At 40.0% G+C, this 15,159-nt stretch overlaps 1 protein-coding gene across 4 annotated transcripts in view; it reads right to left on the reverse strand.

The window, feature by feature from the left end:
* Positions 1–15,159, reverse strand: part of MAGI2 (membrane associated guanylate kinase, WW and PDZ domain containing 2) — a 1,483,072-nt gene that overhangs the window by 102,593 nt on the left and 1,365,320 nt on the right. For all 4 annotated transcript variants that reach the window (XM_050782786.1, XM_050782785.1, XM_050782788.1 and 1 more), the window contains 4 exons: positions 14,521–14,706; positions 12,324–12,495; positions 6,490–6,709; positions 5,000–5,143 (listed from right to left, as the gene is read on the reverse strand). In XM_050782786.1, coding sequence (XP_050638743.1) covers positions 5,000–5,143; positions 6,490–6,709; positions 12,324–12,495; positions 14,521–14,706 — 722 coding nt within the window. The remainder of the gene's footprint in view (positions 1–4,999; positions 5,144–6,489; positions 6,710–12,323; positions 12,496–14,520; positions 14,707–15,159) is intronic.

The raw sequence follows: 15,159 nt of genomic DNA on the forward strand, positions 1-15,159 counted from the left end.
TTCTAAAATAAAAAGAAGGGCAAAAGCCCAAGAACATGCAAACACCCCAGAAGAATTAAGATGTGTGTCTGAGGGAGAGGAAGTTTCCCCATAAAAAAAATCAACGCTCATTAAAAGGTAGATAAGTATGGCCTTGACACAGGGATAGACAAATAGACTAGTAGAACACTATAAAGAATCCATATACAGACCATTGCATTTACAGAAATTTAATTTATTACAGAGCTGTCATTGCAGATGGCGGGGGGTGGGACAAAGAAATACTCATTAAATGATGCTGTGACATGTGGTTATCCCTATGGAAAAATTGAGATTGAGGTTTTACCTTATATTATACAGAGAAATCAGCTGTAGGTGATTAAAGACTTAGATATAGAAAGTAAAACTATACAACTTTTAGAAGAAGATATAAGAGAAGATGTTTAAGACCTTGTCTTGGAGAATGATTTCTCAAACAAGACACAGAAAGCAGAAACTATAAAAAAGAAAAAGGGTTAAGCCAATTACACTAAAATGAAGACTTTCTTATTATCAAAGAGCATCATAAAAAAAGTGAAACTACAAGCCACAAGCTGGCATAAGATATCTGTATCACATTAATTGATGAAAAATGATCACCAATAACATATAAGCACTTCTGTAATCAACACGAAGAAATATTCAACAGAAAATGGGGAAAGACATGTACAGGCCTTTTTTATTTAAGAGAGACATGAAAGTCTAATAAAAATAAGAAAAAATGATGAATATCATTTGTAATCAAGAAATGCAAATCCAAATCTAAAATATATCATTTTCTACCTACCAGAATGAGAGTTTAAAAGTCTGAAGTACAAATCTGTGAGTGTGTGTAGTAAGAAAAACTTTTTTACATGCTAATACAAGTATAACTTTCTACAACCACCTTAGACAATACTTTTGTGTTACTTAGGTAAGTTAAATTTGTGCCCTCTGAGGCATATAGTCTAGTCTAGAGAAAGTCTTGCATAGGTACAGCAGGAAAGATGTACAAAGATTGTATGAGTTACAACAAACTTGGAAACAACCAAAGTGTAAACTGACAGGGAAAATCTCAAATGTCCGTAAAATGGAAAAACAGATAATTATTATAGGTTGTAGCATATTCACATAATGAAATAATTTGTAGCAGTGAAAAATAAATGAACTATAGCTTCCTGCACCAACCTTGGATGAATCTCATGAACATTACAGAAAGCAAGCCACAGAGAAGAACATGTACAGTACGGTCCAGTTACATAAAGTTCACAAAGTGTGCAAAGCTAAATGATATAGTTGAGAGATACACAGATCTGTGGTAACAATAGAAGAAATGTCAAGCGCTTTATTTAGGAAGGTGGTTCCCTCTGAGGCCTGGAGAATAGGAGGAGAATGAAATCATGGGAGCTTGGTAATGTTCTGTTTTTTAAGCGGGGCTATGGGTTCATAGGTCCTTGAATCATTGTTAGTATTTATACTTATTACATATGTTAGAAATATTCTTGTAAATGGTTTCATGTTTAATAAAAACAATATATAAACCAGGATGCTTTTGTATTGGCTAGTTATATCTGGTCTATAGAAGCAAAGGTGACAAATTTAAAAGAAGCTAATTTCAGGCAATGTTGCTTTCTATTTTAAAAAAAGATGGGCAAGTGGTATCTTTTTTGTGCATTGATTAGTTGAACAAAATGTTTTAGGTCATTCCAAAGCCCATTGCAGGCAGACTTTTGCTTCATGTGAGTTTCAGAAAGTAGGTAAACCATTTTATAAATAAGCTTATGTGATGCTAAGTAGGCAATACAAATGGTACCCAGCTGCAGGTGATGAAGTTATGAAATAATGTTCTTTTTCATCATAAAAATACATTTTATGGAAATGCGAACTATATTACACTTTTATGGAAACAGGAAAATATTTTACCATTTTAAGAGCAAACTTGATCTCCTTTCAGATTCTCTTTTAACTTGACTCTCAGATTTTTATTTAAGCACTTAGAATTTCTATCCTTTCTCTCCAAATGTCTCCTGATTTCTTACATTCTCTGTTTTACTGAGCTTCTCCAATATTATTTTTTATGTTCATTATTTTTTGCCTGTGTTTTCTATTTAGTTTCGGTTTTTAATTAGGTTATATTCCTAGGAGCTTTGTATCAGAGATTTATTCACTAGCTATGCAAATTTCATCTTTCCCAATTTTGTTAGACTATTTTACAAACGTAAGTCTTCTTTTTATAAACAGATCCAGTAGTATTTTCTAATAATTTATTATCCTTTTCCTTAAAATCTGAATGTCCATTGTGTTTCTCTTATGACGCCAGCCTTCTTGAGTGACTGAAGAAAAGCAATCAGACGTGACAATGATATATCTCTATTTATTATTCCCCTTATTTTCTGCATTCACAGATTGTGTTTTGTTTTGTCTGTTCAACTTTTAATACATCAGTATTAACTGATGTTGAAAAACCATCGAGTATAATAATTAAAGTCAAAACTTGCTACTCTCCACTGGTTTTTTGATAAAGCGAATACAGTAGTTTCCCCTCATACCTCTTGCATATATTCCAAGATCCCCTGTAGATGCCTGAAATCACAGGCAGAACTAACCCTATATACACTGTTTTCCATATATATATATGGAAAATATATATATATATATATGTACTTTATATATATATAAAGCTTAATTTACAAATTAGGCACAGCAAAGGATCAACAACAATAAAAAAATAGAACAATTATAACAAAATGCCAGCATCAGTACTCTTGCACTTTGGGGCCATTACTAAGTAAAATAAGTGTTACTTGAACACAGGCAGTGTGATACAATGATAGTCAATCTGATGATCGAGAGGGCTGCTGAGTGACCAATGGGCAGGTAGCATCTACAGTGTGGATAAAGGGCTGCTTCACCTTGTGGGAAGGACAAAATTTCAACATGCTACTCACAATGCTGCACAATTTAAAATTTATAAATTGCTTATTTCTGAAAATTTTTATGTAATGTTTTTGGATTGCAGTTGACACAGGTATCTGTAATAAAACCTCAGAAGGTAAAACCTCAGAGATTCACATGAAGAGCTTCCTAAAACATAGCCTGGTGACCCCACTCCTAGAGTTTCTGATTCAGCAGGTTTGGGTGGGGCTAGAGAATCTGCATTTCTACCAAGTTTCCAGGTGATGCTGATGCCAGGAACCATGCTGATAACTATTGCTCTGGCTTAAATTCTGTAAGAAAGAGGAATCTTTTCCTGCAAGGGTATTTCTCTATTTAGGCTTCTTTGCCTTGGGAGTACTGTACATATACAGCAGCGAGTCATTTAGACCCCTTGTTAAAATACATGGCCACTGTTTGCAACCTACAGAGACCAGCCCTGTAGTCCACTGTGGGTCTCTATCTCTCACAGGGGCTCTGGCCATTTCGCTCATGGTCTTCCTGCTGTGTTTCACCTGCACTGCAAAGATTAATTTTGTTTTACTGAACTATTTGTGAGCTGGCCTTAAAGCAGGTTAAGAAAGTGTCCTTCTGGCTTATAGGGAAGTTGTAGAGCCAGGAAACCATGTGGAGGTCCATCTTCAAACCAGGGCTAGACGGGGTAAGAGGGGGTGGTGCTAGATCAGGGCGAGGGCTGCCAGTCTCTGGTGTCAGCCCTGCCTGGGTTTAAATTCCAACTCGGAGGCTTCCCAGCTGTCAAAGGATTGTGGTGGGAGGGAGAAATAAAGACATGATGTGCATGCTTTCTGCTTTTGGACTGTGGATAATCCCCTGACTTGGAAATGCGTATCACAGAAATGTAGACTTGGTGGTAGAAATAACAGATTCGGTCATCAGGGAAAATTGGTTGGTGAGGCTCTGCACAAGAACCCAAGGTTCCGGAACCCCAAAGCCACAGCTTTTCTTTATTAACTTAAAGAGGCAGGAGGGAGGGCAAGAATAAATTCTAGCTTTTATTCATACACACACACACACACACACACACACACACACACACACACAGCGAGAGAGAGAGAGAGTAAAGAGACTAATATTTTATATTGTTAACAAGCTTTGTTTTGTACCCTTAAACGAAGAATCAGTTACCCATCAATCAGATGCCTCAAAGTAATTATTAAATGAAAAAATCTACTCTCAACTTTATACTCTAATTGGAAAATTTCTAGCTGCTGTCTTTTTTTTTCCCCTTGAGACAGAGTCTCGCTCTGTTGCCCAGGCTGGAGTGCAGTGGTGCTATCTTGGCTCACTGCAACCTCCGCCTCCCGGGTTCGAGCAATTCTCCTGCCTCAGCCTCCTGAGTAACTAGGACTACAGGTGCGTGCCACCATGCCCGGCTAATATTTTTGTATTTTTAGTAGACGTGGGAGATGGGGTTTCACCGTGTTAGCCAGGCTGTTCTCAATCTCTTGACCTCATGATCCACCCGCCTCAGCCTCCCAAAGTACTGGGATTACAGGTGTGAGCCACCACGCCCGGCCCCTGTTGTCATTTTTAAGAACAACCTGTATCCAAGAAGCCAAATCCCTTTTTCTTCGAATGCTTCTGTCTGCCCAGTATCAAACCAAAAGACCACTCAACACAAAGGAAAAATTTCCCAAAACTCCCGCAAAACCATGTGATTAATCAGTATGGGGGATAAAGTACAAAACTAAAAATAAATTTCAAAAGATTCAACCTTAATGAAAACAGAATCATCAAACCGTAGAAAGAATTATGGAGCAATAATGTTTCCTTTTCAAGCTATTTCTTAGATTTCTTTCATTTGCTCTTTAGAAAAATAGTACTTTATTGAGGTTAATCAATTAGAAGGTCATAAGCAGAAAAATGAGAATGAGAGCTATTATAAAATAGCATTTGGCCAAACCTTTAAGAAACTGGGTCATCATGAACTAGAAAGAAGGCAAACCTACAGCAACCGTGCTTGACAGCATGCTTTAGCACTCTTCCAATACCACAGTGGGTTTTTCTTTCAGAATTAAGTAATTCTATAAAAAGAGACTGTTCTTACCCTCATCCTCCCATTCCTTATTGCTGGTCCGTCTTCTGCCAATCTCAACACATACAAATCCATTTTGTATTCCCTTCCTCCACGAATGCTGAATCCAAATCCTTTGGCTCCTTTCTCCATGTCCACAGTGAAATAATCAAAATCCTTTGGGGTTGGAGAGAAAATGGAATAAATAATTGTTTAGTTATCAGAGAAGCTTCTGTGGCTAGTCTCTGTGTTCTCCTTCTCTCTCTCAGTTAATGTATTCCAAATGACATGATGTTGGGAGAAGTCGTCATCTGACTTCATAAACTATCCAAATGAAAGACAAAATTCCAAAGGTTTGAGCAGGCCACAGCACAGTTTACGTGGTCATCAAAGAATTACTGTATAGCTTGTTTATTTTGGTATTCATCAGTTTATTTGGCAAACGTGGAATGATTACAGATAGGCCTGAGTGACACCATCTTTCCTTTGACTTTTCTCATTCACTGCTGTTGAGCACCATAAATAAATGTCAGGGGTGTGTGTGTGTGTGTATGTAAATTACAGAGTTTGCTGATTAGAAAAGTGAAATTTAGTGGGATCTGATAATTACATGTCTCAGTCGCACAGACTATTGAATATCAAGTTGGAATGTACAAAATCAACTTCTCTTTTACCTAAAATGCAGTATATCCAAGATTCTCTGATCTTCACTATTCTTAAAATCTTTGGGCGTAAAGGTGATTTTCAATTCATAATAAAACACAATGTAATCTGATACATTTGAGATTGTACTTAATTTATATCTTGATATGTAGTTATGAAGTAGGAAGTATTTTCTAGATACCAAACTCTGGTCTAGACTCTTCATAAATGTTGAATCCTCACCCTGGCCTGTAAGGAAGATTCTCCCTTTAGGAAACTGAATCTCAGAGAAGTTAAGGAAGTTGACACGAAGCGCATCAACAAATAATCATAATAACCGTGACATTGGTTGTGTAGACAGAGAGTTGTTGGCTGTGGCAGGCGCTACACTCTGGATTGTGAAGCCAGGCCTGGTCTTATTCTTCTCCACCGGGGCTTGGCCCTTTATCACAGAGTGGCAGGTAGGGGGAAACATAGTAAAACACTATGGACCTAAAATACCTCCACTGCTAGCATCTCTAAAATTTTCTGCATTAGCAGCACTCTCAGAGGTTCCAGGTTAAAGCATTTTTAAAACTGTGAAAAGGAAACGTACAGGGAGTTAGCTAGTATTAGCAGGGATTAGTTTATTCCATTACTACTCATCCACTATTTATGTATTTATCCATATTTATTTATTTATTGACCTGCTTTATTCTGAAATAGATTTATTTATCCAGTATGTTTTTGAGGATGTAGGTGTTACCCCGATGTTACCAGAACTAGGAATAGAACTTCAGCTGTCTATCCCAGGTACTCTTTCCTCTGCCTCTCCTATTTCATTCCTTGCAGTTCTCTGGAAGCCTTGGTCAGGGCCCACTCTGCTCTCCGGGAGGAGGTACCTGGGGTTGCCTGTAGTCCGACAGAGGGTACTGCCTGGTGTCGGGGGAGTGCTGCCTGTAGTCCAGCAGTGGAGGCTGCCTGTAGTCCAAAGGAGGGGGCTGCTGGTAGTCCCCTCCTGGGGGTTGCCTGTAGTCCAGCGGGGGCTGCCTGTAGTCTGTGAATGGAGGCTGTCGGATGTCTGGTTTCACATCTTGCCTTGCTTTCACTTCCGATCTGTAACTAAATCAATGGAAATGGGATTTGCTTTGGTAACTCTGCATTCTAAGGAGATTAGAATGATCACATGGCCTCCAGAGGTGGTCTAGCCATGGCAGCTCACACAAACCACTCCTCTCGGTGGTCCTGTTGGTTTTCAGGATTATGAGAAGATTAAATATTATTTAAAAATCTCTGACAAGTGCCATATTGTATACTTTTTATTTGGCTCCTTACGAAGTCAAGGTAAAAATGATGGTTCAACCAGAACCTTGTGGAAAAGGACTCATGGATGTTCCTCTTTGACGTTGGCTATTTAAAAACTGCACAGCCACAGCAAATCTAGGGATTGAAGCACTGAACTACACATCCCAAAACATCAGCCTATCTTAACACCAGTAAACCAACCTTCCTCTCTCACTCTTACTTTTTTCTCTCACACACACCCCTTGGCAGATCATTCATTACTTCATAAAAACATGATTGAAGTGATCTCTAATTATATTACAAATACACAATCAAAGGCTATTTTAACCTGCTGAGTTGGGTCTTTTTGAATATTTTACAGAGGTTAAAGGAGTGATGGTAAAATATAATCACCAACTACAAATTAAGTGGCAAGTCACTGAATCATTGGTAAAGTTGGAAACATATTACATAGAGGCTTAAATACTAGATCATAGCTATCAAGATTAGCATCAAATACTACTGTAATCATAAGATGGAAGAGAAGGCAAAAATGTTTATATCCAACATTTATCTCTTGCTTGCTTCTAGATATTAGTTACTAATGAAATAAACACAGAGACCAGAGCTAGGAGCATTGCTTTGTGAATCCAAACTGCTTTAAGCTGAGGCGGTTACTAGTTTCAAAAGAAATAGCCAATCAAATGACGAGTTGATGGGTGCTGACGAGTTGATGGGTGCAGCACAGCAACATGGCACAAGTATACATATGTAACAAACCTGCACATTATGCACATGTACCCTAGAACTTAAAGTATAATAATAATAAAAAATAAATTAAAAAAAAAGAGAAATAGCCAATCCCTACCATTATGGGATCATTAATAAGGTGAACTGAAAAATTATCACCATGGTATGGAGGCCACTGAATTCTGTTGTTCATTACCTATTGCCATGGCAACAGTCAAAATGAGCTACCCAGGGATGTAGGTAGATTGAAAAATACATTCTACATAGTAACAATTTTATTTAAAATTAATTGGAGGGTATGAGGAATTGAGTAAATATTTAGCAGCAAGAAAAAGCTCAAATGTGTCGGGAAAACTAGTGCAAACCAGTAGAATTCTTACATTTAAGTCTAGATTTTTTTTTTTAAAACTGGCTGATGGTCTTACCAATGCTGATTAGTATTAAGTGTTTTTAAAAATCACTTGCCTGAACAATTGCCATTAGTGTAATCTAATATTTGGCGAGGTCACACTGAAAGTGCATGGCAATAGATGTGTTTATTTGGGGCTTTTAGAAGGGAGTTAGCAATGTAGTTATTTTAATCAACCCTTTGAGTAGGTCCCATTTATTACTTAACCCTGCAGAGGAGAGGCATTCCTTTTGTGAGCTGCATAATTTTGGTTTTGCTTTATACCTCAATTGTCCACTCGCCTACTGAGAGCATGCATGCTGAGAATAGGATTATTTAAAATATATTTTGAATAAGATGCTTAACTATGCAAATGCATGCATTAAACAAAAGGAATTGAACTGGGTGACATTTGTCAGTGTGTGTTGGTTCCTTTCTGGAAATAGCTTGTTTGGTGGTTTGGATGTCACACTGTTTTAAGTTATAGCATAGTCACTTTATTTCCACGATCTGTATGGTATTGATATGCAATATCCACTGTGTGCTCTATTTCTAACCAAATGTGTCACGAGGTATGGCCAAAGAGGGTGAAATGTAAGAATCTCCCCCAAAGTAACACAAATGACTAAAAATAGGAGCAGATGAAACTTTCAACACTCTCATCCAGGCCATCAAGTACTCAAACTATATTCTACCCCGTGTCATGTGTCAGGATTTTAAGTTGAACTACACGTTGAAGAATTCTTTAATAAGGAAAACATACTAAATTTTTTATGAGTGTTGCTAACTTTTAAGTGAATAATATACCAGCTAGGGCAAAAAATTATGTTGCTTTGAATGTGTGAAACACTTTAAGGAAAACTCAGGATTATTTTTAAAAACTGGTGCTTTACAGCTCTTTTACTTCTGAAAAAAGATCATCTATATAACCCTTCATAGCTATTAATTCCATTGCTGAAGATACTTTAGAAATGATAAAATCAGACTGCTAATGGTAAGTTCTAGCAGGTTTTTGTGGTATAAAAAATTTCCGGAACAAATAAATGCTGCCCATGGTGAGAATGCACATCTCATGGGCCCTTCAAGAATCACTTCTAGCTGGGCACGGTGGCTCATGCCTGTAATCCCCAGCACTTTGGGAGGCTGAGGCCGGTGGATCACCTGAGGTCGGGAGTTCGAGACCAGCTTGACCAACATGGAGAAACCATGTCTCTACTAAAAATACAAAATTAGTCAGGCGTGGTGCCACATGCCTGTAATCCCAGCTACTAGGGAGGCTGAGGCAGGAGAATCACTTGAACCCGGGAGGCAGAGGTTGCGGTGAGCCGAGATCGCGCCACTGCACTCTAGCCTGGGCAACAAGAGCAAAGCTCTGTCTCAAAAAAAAAAAAAAAAGAATCACTTCCTGTCCTGAGCATCTAGAGTTCAAAGTCTGTGAAAGAAGTCAATTTCCAATGCTCTTTCACTGACCTTGCCATCTTAAACTGCAAATATCAATTGCCCTTGCTAGAGAAGGTGAACTCTGCTATTTATACTTAGTTTTGAAACATATTCCATAACGGCTCTTCTGTTGTTTTCAACAAATGCTTCTCCTTGAATAGTGTTTTTGCTTATCTTCATATTGAACATATTTTATACTTCCTGAGTACACACCCAAAAGATGTTAAAGGACTGAGAAATGGGGAGAAGTGTATGGGGTGTCCTGGGAAGCCAATCCAAGAGTAAGTTCCACAGGAAAAAATATCACTCATTCTAACTCACAACGTAGACATTCACAAGCAGATTGCCATTTTATTTTATCCTGCTCTAACATGGGAGTGGGCTGAATTTGACATGTAGGTGGGCACTCCTTGTACAAATGAAGAAATAGGAAATTCATGCCATGCACTTGGCATATAAACTGTCTTAGAGATATCTCCAGCCTGATATAAAATAATGGCAAAGAGTTTTCCATCTGATACCATGGCCATCTTTAAATGCAATTAGGAAAAATGTTTCTGGCACCTGTAAGATTACTGAATCTCTTCATTCACATGCAAATGAGCCACCACCAACAATCACAGAGTTCAGCCAGGAAACCTGAGTGCCAGTAAAGGGCCCTAGAGTTGGAGTGGGCACTTCCTGGGCTGTTAATATGGTAATAGAAGCAAAATATCTTAGAAGCAATGTAGTAGTAGAAGCAGCAAAATACCTCAGAACCCTGGGCAAATATGTTGGTGACTTATAAACATTTGGATTAGGTCAATCTGAATCCCAGAGCTAGGAATATTTCATTCTGCAGTCAGGATGTCCAAAGACCGCTGCTTCTGTGATAGGGAACAAGGTATCCCAGTTGTGAGCTGGTAGCAGATGGGACATGGCAGTGGCTGCATCCAGCTGTTGCTCTCCCCTCAGCACACCAGGGATGAGCTCACCCACTCAAGGCTGGAAGCAAGAGCCATGTCCAGGGAAATCTGACTCTGGAAAGGAGAATGGAATGTGGCTGCGAGATTAATCGACAGTGGCAAGAAGTGTCTGAAGCTGGCTCGGGGACTACTGGGGCACTCAAGTCCTTCCTCTTGAGTCTAAGATGAATTCTGGGGAAAGCCAGTGCAATCTGTTGAAGTGATAGACGTTGAGAGCAAACACTTCTGGGGCTCATTACTGAAACACTCAGGACTTACCCTTCTTATGGCTTGTCAAATTCTCACCTCTGCATTAGTTGTTTTATGGGGCTTTTCTCTTCCTTGCATATATTAAAAACATAAGCAGCTGAGGACAACCAGACATTTACTTTTCTATGAAAGCAAATGGGAAATCAGTAGAATGAGGCTTTGTAGAAATGCCACCTGTGGCACAGGGAACACAGTTTGCTTTGCAACAATGTGAATGATGAACCCAGAGAGTTCTGGGAATCAAAAACAGAGTCTCACTTCATCTTCACCATCATGGGAGGAGAGGGATGGGAAGCAGATGTTCGGAAAACATTAGAATCATTAAAAAGGCCAGTGAGGAGTTCGCATGCAGAGGTGTTTCTGTGAGTTGTTTTGTTTCGTTGTTGTTGTTGTTTCCCACGGAAAGGGAGAAAGCATCATGGGAACACCGCTTCATCTTTTTCTTTCATGGCTCAACCCAACCCAGGCTCCCTGTTACATACAGGTCACAATAAGAAGTCAATGTTGTTCTTCTGACAATGTTTTTCTGGAAGTTCAAAGTGTCTTATTCATTAGTTTGTGATGCCTATCTCTAATGCTATGTGTGGAATAGAAGAACCTCATTAGATTGTGAGTAGGAGGATGTAAGGTTATTATAATCAGTAAACATGCTAATTTATTTTATTTTTGAGACAGAGCCTCACTCTGTCATCCATGCTGGAGTGTCACGGGAATGTTCTCAGCTCACTGCAACCTCCACCTCCTGGGTTTAAGTGATTCTCCTGCCTCAGCCTCCCAAGTAGCTGGGACTATAGGCATGGACCACCATGACCGGCTAACTTTTGTATTTTTTGTAGAGATGGGGTTTTACCACGTTGCTCATGCTGGTCTTGAACTTCTGGGCTCAAGCAATCCTCACATCTCAGCTTCCCAAAGTGCTGAGATTATAGGCGTGAGCCACCACACTGGCTGGTAATATTTACTAATGCCTACAAATCCTTCAACATTCTCCCCACTTCGACATCATCATCATTCTCTGAGCCATGACCTTTGTGGTTCAATGGAAGCAGCCACCTCCTAACTGCTTAACCTGCATTCACCCTGCCAGCCTCCTGTGTGCTTTCTGCAGGGCAGACCAGGAGGCCTTCTTATAAAGCAAATCTAATGATAACACTCCTCAGCTGAAGACCCTTCAATGACTTCCTGCTGTACTTAAAGATCAAAACATCAAGTAAGCATGCTTACAAGGCCCTTTAGGGTTGGCCCCAGCCACCCTCACTGGCTTCATCTCACATCATACTCTTCTTCTGCCACTCCATATATTGGCCGTATTTCTGTCGTTCATACTGCATGCTTGCTCCTGCCAGAGGGCCTCTGAGTAAGTTCTTCACTCTGGACTCCCTTTAACATGCTCTTCAGCTGTTAAGCCCTACTCATCTGCAACTGCTCACCATTTCTTCAGGAAAGCATCTCTCTTTGTGAAGGACAGACACTCAGCTATCTTTACTAATAAAACCATATGTATAACACACACGCAACCTCAAAATCACACAAAGGTACGCATGGCAATTTCCATTTTATGAAAATCTCTCTCTCTGCTTGTCCTGTGCTGTCCCCAAATGCTCCCTCCTCTCCCCACCCGATCACCTCTCAGAATCACAAAAGTCAGAGGAAACTTTACCTATTTTCATGTCCTTGCAGCTGAAGTGGTTGAGGTGGTGCTGGCTGGGCGACGGGGCTGTTGGGGGTGGCTGGGCTTGGTTGGGCCAGGGGACTCTGCTGTGCCAGGGGACTCTGCTGCGCCAGGGGACTCTGCTTCTCTGAGCTGGGTGCCGAGGTGGGGCTGTTGAGCTCTGCGATGGAGAACCACAGTGGCAGATGCAGTCAGGTTAGCATTGATAAGGGGAAAGAGGTGACCAGAGGTGGTGACTTTGCCTCTGCTGATGACTCAGGCTTTGGTTATTTCCGTTTCTGCTAGGTTTTTAGATAGCAGGTTAATCTTATCAAGTTCTAATACCATTTCTGAAATTTGCATTCTTTCATTAATGATCACTATGGAACAAGGCTATGAACAGTATCTTGTCATTCTGCCAGAAGAAAAGATTACCAAAAAACCTTGTAAAACTATGAAAAAAATAATTCAAAGGACTAAGCTCTAAAACATGCTCTATTTTTGCAGCATTGCTTACTGAGAGAAAATGGATCAGCCACCACTTTTGGCTTGTAATAAACAGTCTGAAGAGTCTTTCAAAGTGTGGATAAAGAATGAACCATTAAAAGGAAAATGTTTTTTACAATCTTTTCCTCATCCCTTGTCAGTCTTATTACCTCACAGCCCACTGGACTCCACATTTCTCCAGAAAGAAAACGAATGCTGGACACAAGAAGATTCACAAAACTGTTCTCTTAAATAACTGCTTCTGGACTTCTTTCCTAATAACATCAAATTTTCAACTGAAATTGACTATATATTGGAATAAGGGCCCAACAACAGATACATTCCAGACTTGGAAAACTGAGAAGTATTTAGACTTTCAGTAAGCAATCTGGTTTGCAGTTAATTTCCATTGAATTGTTTATACATGTTGGTGTCTGCAGATAGTAGGTTAAAAACCAGCATGGCCATTTTCTTTTCTCTCTCTTTTTTTTTTGATTGGGTAAGAAAAGGAAGGTGATCTATTAGCATTCCCCTATAAACTCCTCTCCCCCTGCCCTTTTTTCCCCCACAGTCCAAATCTTTTAATTCCTTCTCCATTTATATCAGGGTTTCCCAGACTCAGCCCTGTTGGCATTTTGGGCTGGGTAAATCTTTCCTGTGGGCGGCTGTCCTGTGCATTTTAGGATGGTTGGCAGCATCCCTGGCCTCCACCCACTAGATGGCAGCAGCATGCCCACCCCAACCAAGACAGTCAAAAACGCCTCCAGACTTTACAAAATGTCCCCTGGAAGGACAAAACCACCCCCGTTGAGAACTACTGTTTTATATTTAAAGTCAAGTGGCTGTTTAGCCATTTGCTGTCTACATGTCAGATAATCCTAAAATGGAATTGGGGGCTGAATAAAACAGAGGGTACCAAGTTGAGTGAGCCCATCAGCCTCTGTGTGGGACACTCATCAGTGAGCTCCAGAAATGGAATTCTTCAAATTGTTAATGAGTCAGCAGCCAGAAACTAGTCATGAACTCATTGTCTCTGGAAATGGTGAATTTCCGGTGCGGGGATGTTCACAGCTCCATGACCCCCAGGGCATGGTTATGAACTGTGATGTTCACTACTCTTCTGAGCCTCAGAGGGGAGTCCTTGTACAGATAAATTCAAAAGGCTCAGTGGGAATTTTAAATTCTTACCAGATGCAACATTTTCTAAGTGAGCTCTCTTTATACCACAAAACCTCACGTTTTCAAAATCAATCTGACTTTGAAGAATCCTCTAGAGATTTCCTGTTAACGTAAATATTTTTTTTTTCAGATTTGTAACTATCACCTCTGTTGAATGAATTCTGACTTAATATAAGCATAAAAGGGGGGGCCCACAGGGAATGATTGAATAACCTGGTGTCTCAGAATTCACACTATTGGCTAAAAGGCGAAAGGTTTATGCGATCTGAAGAGAAACCGGAGTATATGGAATTCACACTATTTGGCCTGCAATGCCACATAGCTTGACCTCTGAATGAGACAGGTACTGAATAAACATGATATGGATTGCAACTGAGTGTGAGTTTTTGCAAAAGTAGAAATAATAATCAACCTCTGACACTCTGACACCACAGTGACGGCAGGCAGGTGCACTCCACGACCCTGGCGGGCAGGCTGAGAACAGCCGGTGAGTGTGTCCGTGTGTTGACCGCCTCTCTGCAAGGCTGCCTCAGGCACTCACCCTCCTGAGGAATGATGCGAAGGGTGACACTAAGACCTGCATCCTTGATGAGCTTCACGATGTCAGCGTGAGGCATGTTGATGATAGACTGGCCATTCACTGCTAGGATCCGGTCTCCCACTTTTAGTTTTGCACAGCGATCTGCAGGACTCCCATCAATGATGCGTCCGATTTTATGGGGCACAGCTAAAAAAACCCCAACAGAAATAGGTATCAGGGACATCACCAATACATGTTCTTTCAGTCCCAGCCCCAAAGGAAACAATGAAATGTCAGAATTCCTTCCTTTGTTAGTATATTTGCCTTTTGAAATCACACTGATTTCTATCAAATGGGGTCCTGTGCATACTACTGAGACCAGAGTTTCTAAATTCAAGTCCTTTGCAGTGATAGGCCAATTCCAAACACAGACCAGGGGTTCTCAAACTTTGGGGTGATCATAATTAACCTAGAGTTAAAAAGACAGCTATTTGGGCCTTACTGGGGACCATCTGAATTAGAATGTCCAGGCAGGAGGTGAGGACCGTGAGCTTTCTAAGAAGCTCCTAGGGAGATTCCAATATATGAGTGTTTGAGGATCACATAGAACTTTGTGCCCCATGAGCTCATATTCTAGAGGCAATAATCAACAATTTAAGA

This window comes from Macaca thibetana, chromosome 3 (genome assembly GCF_024542745.1).
Source record: "Macaca thibetana thibetana isolate TM-01 chromosome 3, ASM2454274v1, whole genome shotgun sequence".
Taxonomy (NCBI): domain Eukaryota; kingdom Metazoa; phylum Chordata; class Mammalia; order Primates; family Cercopithecidae; genus Macaca; species Macaca thibetana.